Genomic DNA, 11,644 nt, shown 5'->3' on the forward strand with positions numbered 1-11,644 from the left:
AAAGGAGCATTTTTTTAGTAAAAATTAAATATTGGAGTGTTTTTTTTGATAAAATTAGTCTATCAATGGCATGTTTTAGGTAATTGGCCATGTATGTGTAAAGAAAATTAAATCAAAGGGATGGACTCGTTCTCAACACCAAAATTGCTATTTTCATTTCTATTTATTAATTTATGAAAGATATATTTTTAAATTGATAATTATTATTTTTTAATAATCCAGATGTCTAAACTTCATTTCATTTGACTAATAACTTACCTACTCATTCACCTACCATTAGTAGTTAAATCTTTGATCAATTAGTATACTTTCTTACTTAAGAGTATAGAAAACATCTGCGGTTGAATAGGTAAGAATAGAAGAATCCAATTATCAAACTCGTCGTGAATTTTAACACTTTTGACAGTTACAAATTCTTACTAATAATTATATTTAAATAAATTTAAAATGTCCTAGATTAAGAAGCTAAACATAATTGTCCAACACACAAGATGTATTTTAATAAAAAGAAAACAAAAAAAACACGATTGTAATTATAATTTAGACAAATTAGCAAACATGCTTGTTTTTGAATTGTTAATAACTGGATTTTGCAACTGGAATTGTATGCTCCTTCAGTAATTCTCATCTCAGAAAGAGAAGAAAGAAGCAAGCGTATCAATTTGGGAGGTGAACAATGCATTAGTCTTTTACCACAAGAATAATGCTTAGCAACCTCAAAACTTGAACTATGGAAGGAAAAAAAAAACCATCTTTTCGCTTCAAGTTCATCTACGATATCTTTGTCTGATTATGAGGCTAATCCTGTGGCTTCTTTAGGGATCAAAAACAGAAAGGATATGGGGAAGAGAGTGGCCAATAGTTGAATAAAAATGCCGAAGATCAGGTTATGAAAAGAGTCTGATGATATGTTCAGCGCCGAGGCCAAAGCAGCACCTAAGAATGCTCCCAAGGTGGAACCCAAGTTGTTTATGGACATAAAGAGTGCAAAAAGGGTTCCTTCAATCCCATGGGGGCATAATCGACCCGAGAGTATCAGAAATGGCATCAACCTGCATAAGTAAACCATCATAAAAATATGATAAATCAAAGCTGTAATTTCTTGCACCATTTTTTGTTAGTTGTATTCTAAAATATATTCACTGCACAAGCTTTTATGGCGTGACTTATCGTCTAATTTCCTAGTGATGCTGTGAGAAAATTTTATATTCTAGAAACTATATCCATCTAAGAAATAAGATATATGAAGAATAAGATAGACACAAGAAAAGGTTAGTAAGTACTTGAATTGCCGGATTGTATCACTGAAAGCTGATCCCCAAAGAACCACATGTTTATCTGGTATAGCCAACTGATTGTGCAATTTGGATACTAAAATGATATCAAGAAGACATCCAATCGCAAGTCCAACGTGAGCCATCCTGTCATTGTCATTCAAGGAAAAGATTACTGCATGAGTTACCTAATTTTCTTATAAAGGCAAAAAAAATCATAAATACTTAATGATTAGAATGTTAAATTTTATAGTTTCAGGTTTTCAGGATTATAGCATAATCAAACAAACTTAAACTAAAATGTTTCAGAATTCTGATAGTACAATTTGTATATGTTATATGCTTTTTTTTTCTATTCTTCTAGTTTAGCACCAAACACTTTTAAAAAAAAAATCATAGAAAACTATAGACTACAGTACAACTTAAAAACTTCTCAAGTACAAATGACATGCAATTAAATAAAATCGGAAGTCAGAAAATTATCATTATTAAGTTTTCTGCAGGAAACCAAGAATAAAATAAAAAGTTTGTTTCAGTCTCAAACTACATGACATTACAATGCCCAATGATCCATATATGTTTACAAAGGTTTTTTTAACCTTCAACTAAATGCTATATAAGAATCATACCAACTTGATTTTCACATGATAGGTAGAAGCTGGTGCAATTGTGAGTCATAGTGATGTCAATTCGAAATAAATTAACCATGCAGACACAAAAAAACTACAGAGGTTATCTCTAAGACTGGATCCCCAGTCACTCATGTTTGTATGTTGTTACATAGAAAAAAACCTTATTACAAAATTAAGTGTCAGATTTTATCATTTAGATTTTAGTGTTCATATTGGTCCTTCCAGTTTCAGAAAAAGCATAACATTCTTAGTTCTGATAGATGAAAAATGTGTTTGTAATCAATTACCAGATCAGCAACTTCAGTTGCTATCCAATTTAGACCACATACCGTTTTCATGGCTATTGAGTAAACAATGGAAAAGTGGTATTTTGTGTTTGCAAGGAATGATTCAGGAGCATAATTAGATCACTTATGACTTAACATCGAGTGGCATGGTAGTATAAATAGCAGAAACAACTCTACATCAAACACGATCATCTTACTCAAGCACTGCAAAGTGATTTGATCATGAACTAGCATGATGTTCAACAACATTTATTAATAAGATAACTATTTCTTTGACCATATATCAAACAGAAAGCATGGTAAAATCTTCATAAATGATTAACATAAAAAAGATAAAAATTTAAGATCTTGGTAAAACAGAAAGCTACGAGTAGATTTCTTCACTTACAAGAGGACTTCTCTTAGCTTCTTGTGCTTCAAATATCTGTTGTATATATATGTACCAAGCATTAGTCCGATCCACCCAATCACACGTGCAGTACCGAGAAAAGATGCTTCCAACTTCAAAACCTCAGTCTGGTAATAGAACATGACCGTTGAGAGGTTTGGAACTGTAATGTTTGAAAAGAAAAACCAGGCCATAGGTCTGGCATTCAAACAAGTCAAAAATAAAGTAGATACTGAACCTATATAGGAAATGGGGTATAGAAGGAGAAGTAAATTAGTAGACTACAGGAGTCTTCAGCTACCTTAAGATGATAGGCTGCTTGAAGGTTCCAACCAAATTACAAATAGCTGATTTCAAAGATATACAGTATCCCTCAAGTCGTGACCGAGGCTGCCTCATAGGACTCTCATATTTCAAGTTTATTCTCTTATTGTCATTATTACGCTTACTTTTTCTCCTGGATGTCTTAGATGTTTTAATGAAAGAATTTTTTCTGTTAGAATGGCCTACATCATCTTTGAATTTCATAGTTTTACTATCATGGTTTTGTGCTCCATTGGATTCCAATGGAGACTCCTTGATTAAAGAGCATGACAAGAGCTGAATAGCTGGAAGAATTGAAAAAAGTAGAAAAATTGTGTCAATGCTGAGTTGAGATAATGTGTATCCTCCTAACAAGCTTCCGAAAATTCCTCCCAAGGCCATTGACAACCACGACAATGACTGAAGATCACCAGCAAATTCTGCCCTGCCAAAAATAACCCTATTAGTTTGAATTACAAGAGGATTGTAAAAAAAAACCACGCAAATACACATACAGTTCAGAACGAACAGCCTCTGCAACCATAGCATCGACAACAACATCTGCCATGGCAGACCCCAGGTTTTGTACTGTCAAAAAAGCAGCAAACAAATTGCCTGAGCTCCTTGCAGAAGTCGCGAGACCAAGAACAAGCCAAGGTAAAAGAGACAATACTGTGGCTATAACTAAATAAGGAAGTCTCCTCCTTCCATTTATAGGAATACAATCTGACAGAATTCTGCAAAAAAAAAAAAAAACCGTAATAAAGAAATCGGTATCTATAAAAGATTTACATCATAGAAGTGATTGGTAGAAATTTCTCTTCAAAATTAGAATTTTGCAATTTATACAATTATACACAATCATTACAGGTCATCCATCATTTATTCTTTCAATCAGAACTATTTGTGGATTAATAGAGAATATGTATCATGATTTCCTCTTTCAATCAAAACTTATCACTGTCTGTGAAAAATAGACAGCATAAAAGAGCATAACATGAGATGATAAATATGTGATTGATCTAGAAAACCTTGATTTTGTTCATCTTTCTTGAAAAGTAAACAGCCCATCCAGTCATTAATGGAAAATGAACAAGAACCATTTGCAACCGTCTCAAAGGATTTCACACTTTTAAAGAATCATTAATTAAGCTGGAAGTAGATGCAGGTGATTTCAGCTTGTTAAGATTTGTGAAAAAGCTCAACAACAAGAAGAATGCTCACTAAGAAAGTCAATTTTTAACCTTGTTAAGTATTTATTAACTATGACCTAAACATTCCATATATACATATAGATATACAATTTAAACAAAAATGTGACTTACATAAACAGCACATAAACCTAGGATTTTTTGGTAATTAAGTTCATTTTACTGGTAATTAATACACAGTCATAAAATCCCACAAACAAATTCACAATCAAAATATACTTGTTTTAAGTTTTTGTATAACATTTAATTACCATGTAAACAAGATGAAATTTGAGTTAATTACTAGCATAGGATCTACTATTGAGCTTAGTTTTGCCCTTCATTTACAAATCCTACACAAATAAGAGAGGTTTATTTCTCTTTTCACCTTCTTTGTCCATATGCTCCCAAATGTTTCTTGACGTACAGGTCAATATGATTGGTTATATAAGGCTCACAATAAGTGTGGAGATGAGAAATAATACTTCAAACCATGTCCTAGCCCATTGGTTCTCTCACAAGTTCTTGGACAATAGGTAAGGTTCTTTACTACAAAGGTGAGGTCTTAGTTAAAGTATAATTGGCTCGGCTATGTTTTGAACAAAATAGAAGAAGCATTTGGCTCTTCCATACATGCACCACTCAGCTCGATGAAACATTCAATAAAGACCTAGATCACAAAATAGCTACTTTCCACATTCCAGTGTCTTCATCAGTGATGATTGATGATGTTAATTTTCATATCATTTCAATTAGCTACTAACCAATGAAGAAGAATCTGCATTTTTTGGATGATATGGGCCACATATTAATTCATCTTCGTCGAACTCTATTTTTCCAAATTTGGGATTGACATGTCACATAATAAATCCGGATAAAAATTGGATTTCTTATGCTATTTGTTTTCCCAAAATTACAATTGGCACAAGGTTACTATTCAAATACATAGAGAAACACATTCAAGATAGAGAAATTTATATGTCCATATTAAATTTAAATATCTCAATATTACTAGTTATATATTCCTGTGTAGAATTCAATGATAGGATAAGATCCTTATAGCAGGCCTCACATCCTAGGGGCTATATGAGTTGTTAATTAAAAATCATTATGGCCAATGCAAGGTAACAGAAAAAATCAATTATCACCATGAGAACAATCTTGTTACACATTTGTTTTCCATTACTCTTTGATGTGGGTGGATAAGCTAATTCATAAGCAATACAAATGTCAGTAATAGAAATGCATTTAGCAGCATCACAAATATGGAAAAAAAATTGATATGAAACATAATGCTTTAAGAAATTTATACTAACATATTTGCCTTGTGTTGCTCAACAAGTTATGCACCTTCATGCATCAATGTCAGAAACAGTAGGGTCTCACACAGATGGCCAAATTTTTTTGCGAGTCCAGCTATGTGTATTTATTATGAGAAAATAAAATATACAAAGACTGAGTCATTTAAAGCTTAATGTTCAAAAAGAAATAAACACGTCGTGTTAGTATAATTTAACTGTTAGCATGCTCATGATAACATGCACATCAACAACAAAAAAGTCGTGAATTAGAACTGTGTACAAATTACTAAAACAGTTTATTCAGGAGGAATTACTAAAACAATTTTATAAGACAAATTGGCTACATATTGTGATTGCTATCATAGGATGCGGATCATTTGTCAACTGTACGTGTTACTCGGAGTATCAATCACTACGAAAACAAGAGGTCATAAGATCCATCGAACGACCAAACACAAGATGGTTAAGTGGTTACCCATAAATTGGTTTGATACTCCATGGAGAATGAGCAACAGAAATTAGAAACTGTGATGATGATGGAGATAACTTCAGTACGTCTTTCATCTGGTAAGAAATTGCAGTCCATACAAAGGATCTGAAGCCCTGCCAAAGCCAGATAACGCTCCATGACTTTTCTACGGTGCCAAAGCATATAAAAAAGACGATCCAATGCAGTAGCACTACCATCAATGATATTAATCGGACCGGTAACCAATCAAAATTACGGCTTTCATAGAGAAACAAGATTAATGAAAAACTACCAAAAAGGCAGGTACAAGAACGAATCTACAAAGCCCTACACGATCGGAAATAAGAATCAGAGGAAGGGAACCTGAGTGAAGTAGACCAAAGTGACGAGCCAAAGGAAGGGAGCTCCGAAGGAGGCCCGCATCCGCGTCGCCCAGGAAATCCACATCTCGATCTGCCGCGCGGTGCTCGACTAACGCAGCCCTGGAACCGGGGGGCGGAACGAATCAAGAATGAACTCGACGACGAGATGACCGGGAAGATTTGCTCCGGAGATTTGGTTTCCCGGATTGACTTCGGTTCGTCTCCTCTTCGTCCCCCTCACGCATCGTGAAGAAAATGGACCGAGACTCTCCAGAAACGCTCCTTCCCTCGCTTCCAATCGTCCGTTACCCTTTGATCTTTGTACTCGCCAAGGCGGTGGTCGTTGAGCAGATTAGTCCTCAAATTGACAATAAAAATAAGGGTATAATTTGGGTGAGAATCCTATCCAAATGATAACAGTGCAATTATTATTTTCTTTCTTTCTTTCCTTTCCTTCCTACTATTTCTTTTGAATGGCGCGTCGACGCAAATCCTCACCAAAAAGGAAAAGAAATATATTTTAAAAAAAAGAATAAAAAAAAAAAAAAAAGCAAGAGGTCGCAGGTAGCGGATACGATTGCGAGGCCATTGGCAATCGTAATTAATCAAATTTATCGAATTAAAAGTTCCATTAGATTAATTTGAAATTTTAATTATTTTTGGTTTAATTTAATTAAATAGATTAAATCGCATCAATATCAATTGATTAATATATTTGAGTTATGACTCTTGACTGTTTAATATCAATCGATGATAATATCATTAACCATCTTTTTTGACGAATTAAATAGGAAAAAAATTTCCACGATAAAAATCTTTCGGTAATTTTTATTTCATCCTCTCTAAGTAAACGGACTAAAGGAAAATAAATTTGTCTTTGATTTAATTTTTTGTTAAGTAAATAAGAAAATTGTGTAGCTCCCTCATGCGATAGAACTTATATGCATGTTTCTTCATAATTAAGCTGATGAACACCTGCTCCCGCTATGAACTACTGGTGTTGTTCCTCATTGCCTGTTCCTGCTCAACTGCGATCCATTCGAGTGAACACAAGCAGTAAGCGAGTTGGTCCAATGCTTCACAGGCCAAAAATCGATCGAACACCTAGACGGCAATTTGGTTGATGTTCTGCGACACGGATTTTTAGCTGACTTTCTTTTGCTGCTTGATTTTGCTCCCGGTCGGCCGGAGCTGCACTCTTTTCTCGTCCCGGAGGGAAGACAGCTCTCATGCGGGATCCGGGATATGGCTCTGGTGGTGGTGGAGGAGAAATGGAGTCCGCCAGGAGGAGGCGAGCCAAGGGAGCGACGGCCTTCAAAGCTAACTCCTTTTCTCGCTTTCTTTTGCCTTTGCGTCTGATGCGGGTGTGATGGGTGATATGGCTTCCTCCCAAATAAGAGTCAAGGTTTGTGGTGACCTAATAGCATGGCCGTCAGCATAACCCCTAGAGAAGTGGCTCTGCCCAAGTAAAGTTAGGGTGATGTGACAGACGTCAAGACGTAACTCTTGGAGAAGTCTCTGCCCAAGTAAAGCTAGGCCATCTCAGCCTTGGATTCCATCTCGATTTCAGATCCTATCTCAATTTCAAATGTCATCTCGGCCTCAGACACTCTCTCGGTCTCAAACCCCATCTCAATCTTAGATCTAATCTCATCTCAGATCTCATCTCAGTCTCAGACGCACCTATCGATCTTGTACCCCATCTGGAGTCTTCAGACACCATCTCGACCTCATATCCCATCTCGGTCTCAGACATCCTCTCAGTCTTGGACTCTATTATGGTCTCGGACCCTATCTTGGTCTTGGACTCTATTTCAGTCTCAGACGTCATCTTGATCTCAGATGTCATCTCGGTGTCGGACGTCATCTCAGTCTTGGTCCCACTTTTGCATATTCTATAAGTTCCCATCCTCCGTGGGTCCATTAATAAGAGATATGAATATTCTTGAGGGTTGTGACAGCATAAGAATGAGTGAACAATTATAAGGTTGTCAGATTTGATCCCCTTAGATAATCTTTTTTTTGCGTATAATGCCAAAAAAAAATGACTATCACTATTGAATCGTACGCCTTCATAAGCCTTGATGATACAGTTTCATTTGACATGGAAATGTTCTCCAACAATTATAAAAATCCTAAAAATGATTTATTCCAGACTCTCTCTCCGTACTTCTCCTATCTTGATTTCTTTTTTTAGAAAGAACTTTTTTTTCTTTTTCATGAAACTCGAAATTGAGGGTGATTTATTGGAGCTCTCGATATCAATCAACCTTCTTGAAATATATTTTAAGGTTCCAGACCCTCTCTCCATACTTCTCCTCTCTTGATCTTCTTTTTTAGAAAGAATTTTTTTTTCTTTTTCATGGAATCCTAATTTAAATATCAGAGTGGTTTATTGGAGCTTTTTGACACCAATCTAACCTCCTGTTATGTTTCAGATTTCAAATCTTTTGAGATCACAGACGTCGAATTATTCGTTGACCGGAACAACATCCATGCATGCGTACAATTGCTGCTGCTTCAGGTGAAGGATAGGAAGGAATTAGAGTTCAGCAATTGCTGGAACCATCGCGTAAAATCGCATTTTTGAAGGGACATTGGAAGGAAAAAGACGCACTCGAGCCGCTTGCCGCTGATGGTAAGCGAGCAAGGGGGCAGCGGTGTTCCGCGGACACGAGACTTCCTTGGCCTCATCGTGCATGCAGATTATTCCACCCCTGCAGAGACAACATTAGCACCGACCGCACAAGATAACTCAAAAACGTTGAAAGAAGCAAACTTACTTACGATGCCGGCCAAGTCGTCGTCTTTCCCCTCCGCACCTGTGCTCTCATCACGTTCGACAAAGAACTCCTCGAAGAATCCATAATCGAGGAACTCGGAAGGAAGCCGGAAGCGTAAGCGCCACAAAGGGCAAGCAGGAGACTGCTCTCCGATAGCTGGCATCCTCCGCTCCAGTGTAGGCGACGACAAGGCGACCAATCTGCACAAAGGGGAGGAAGGAATTCAAATGATTTGGCGTCCGCCAAATGCTCGTGATTTTGCAGTAATGAAAATGTGTCCCGATTCATCTTGATTACGATGAATTTGTATGAATATCAATTCCTAACCTGAGAATTTTAAACTAAAGGGATTAAAAAATAATAAAAAATTTAATTAGTAAACGATAATGATACGAATGATTTATTAATAGAGATTATTTATCTATATATATTGAATTATTGCGAAGATTAGATTGTGATTTTGGCTGCTGAAGATGCTGTGACATTTGTCCTTCGCACACGCCACATGTCTCTCTTCTCAAATATGTGGATTATCATGACTATTTAATAAATTAAAGTTGCATTGTAGTAGAAGATAATAATCGAGTTTTGGCCTTTTTAACCGTGTGTATTTAAATCTTTAGAATATATAAAGAATTTATCATGGACAAGTATATTTCTCTAAGCTAAGGCAATGTCTTCGTTGTAATGATCAATTTCTTGATTTATTTTTTCATAGATGATCGTAAAATTGACTATGTGAAATCGTTAGAGTGGTAGATTCCACCTTATACAAATGTATATTTCTTTAAATACCTTGCCCAACTTGATTCAATAGGCCCATTGCTATCCAAACTAACTGACCTTTAATTGATGTGATGTAACGCACGATTAGTTAGTGAACTAGTACTTTCATACTCAAATATTTTTTAAGATTTATTATTTTTTAATAATTTAGATATTTAATTTTTCAAATCGATTAATTTTAGAAGTGATCAATTCATCTTGTAGAAATTTTCTATTTACTTCTATAAAAATTTTTCATAGATTATAAAAAAAAAAAGGTCAGAAGCACGAACTGCGTATCCCACCATAAACAAATACTCTTCTATTTATCACCGAAATATCTGATTACTACATCGTGCTCATCTGACTCATTCAATCCTCTATGTATCAACTTTATCAATAGTATTCTGGTGAAAACCAAACTTGTTAATTTGATAAAATTTATTAAAATGCACCTCTTTTGGTTGTTAGAGAAGACTTAATAATTAATGGAAGTTTTTGAGTGATGGAGAGTTTTTCATGTAAAAAATTTGGTGTCTTAATTTTTCATTAATTGCGTTGATTAACAGTAATTTCTGTGATTTGCATGTCCGTTTAAGTGGACAAAAAAGAAGGATAAAAAATTTATTTATTCTGTTGAATTATTTTTCAAAATCTATTTATTTTTTTGGCTTTCTCAAAATATTAGTGAATAGAAATTAATAAATTAAACAACAAGACATAAAATCAGTTTAGTAGATACCTAGTCCTCAATCAGTGGAGCATATATATGCATCAAGTCAGGTCAATGGAGATTAATTATCATAAATACTTTCAAGATTGTCTTGGGTGGCATATTACACTCGCTTCAATAATAAAGTATAATCCACTACCTCAACGGTCCTACACGGTAACAGCAGATTATGCTCACACCTTAATATCAATATTACACAACTATATCTATTAATTGCACTGTGAAATTATATAGTGCGTCCTTATAATTATCCAAATAATATCACTTGGAAAGTGACTGCCAACACTTTGATTTGATTAGAGGTTTAGGGCTGAGACAAAATGCCAATGTGAAATGGAAATTTATAGTTTATGGCAAGGGTGATGTGTACTTTGATAATTTGTATTCTAGTTGGAAAATAATATTAATCAAGTTTCCTGGAAGATTAGGATGTAATTAATTAGGGTTAGAAATCGTGTTGCATGCATGTGAGTAAACAGGAGAGCTCATGATCTGTTGCTGTCATTGTAGATTGGATTGTGAGTAAACACAAGGAAGGAGAGAAGAATTAATAGAAATGCTTGAGAGGAGAATCTTTATAGTGATGGAAGTAGAGCGGTAAACGAGCCAAGTCAAGTCAAGTTGTGTGGTATTAAACTTGTTTAATATGATAATCGAACTAAATCAATCGAATTGAGTCTAAAATGAACCAAGCGGTTGAAATAGTTGTTTAAATTTAGCTTGGTTTCTTCTTTACAAATTTGAGATTGGTTAGTTTATAAGTTATTAAACTTTCAATTCAAACTTGTTTGATTATTTAAAATTTTTATATTTTAGACTTGGTTATATAATTCTTGAGCTTAATAATATAAGATTGTTTGTTCATTTTAAAAGTTTCTTTATTTATTTACCGTGTTGATAAGAGTTTTGTTGATGATTTGCCCCCGAGGCATAGTTCATTTGGTTACGACAAACAGAGTTGTTGAAATTGACAAGGGGTCGAATCTCGACGAAGTTGAGGTAATGTCCTCCTCTGTCGTGGCCAACTGCAGCTTCCCGATTTACCTTCTTACATATGGTCGTAGAGACCGACCGTGTGGGATCGCTGGATGACAGATTCCACCTTTTCCTGAAATTGTTGATCAACATAGATCATAAACTTTATTCATAAATACTGT

General features: G+C 35.0%; 1 protein-coding gene across 1 annotated transcript; it reads right to left on the reverse strand.

The window, feature by feature from the left end:
- Window positions 1–588: 588 nt before the first annotated feature.
- Window positions 589–6,499, reverse strand: LOC141830864 (putative folate-biopterin transporter 4). The gene is made up of 7 exons (XM_074718306.1): window positions 6,208–6,499; window positions 5,851–5,978; window positions 3,400–3,621; window positions 2,883–3,329; window positions 2,582–2,779; window positions 1,284–1,421; window positions 589–1,052 (listed from the first exon to the last, which is right to left on the reverse strand). Exons 1-7 carry the CDS (start codon window positions 6,289–6,291, stop codon window positions 791–793), a joined length of 1,479 nt encoding a protein of 492 aa, XP_074574407.1. The 5' UTR covers window positions 6,292–6,499; the 3' UTR covers window positions 589–790.
- Between the last annotated feature and the right edge of the window lie 5,145 nt (window positions 6,500–11,644).

Source organism: Curcuma longa, chromosome 6 (assembly GCF_044706935.1).
Source record: "Curcuma longa cultivar G26 ecotype Majalengka, Jawa Barat chromosome 6, ITB_CL_G26_1.1, whole genome shotgun sequence".
NCBI classification, from domain to species: domain Eukaryota; kingdom Viridiplantae; phylum Streptophyta; class Magnoliopsida; order Zingiberales; family Zingiberaceae; genus Curcuma; species Curcuma longa.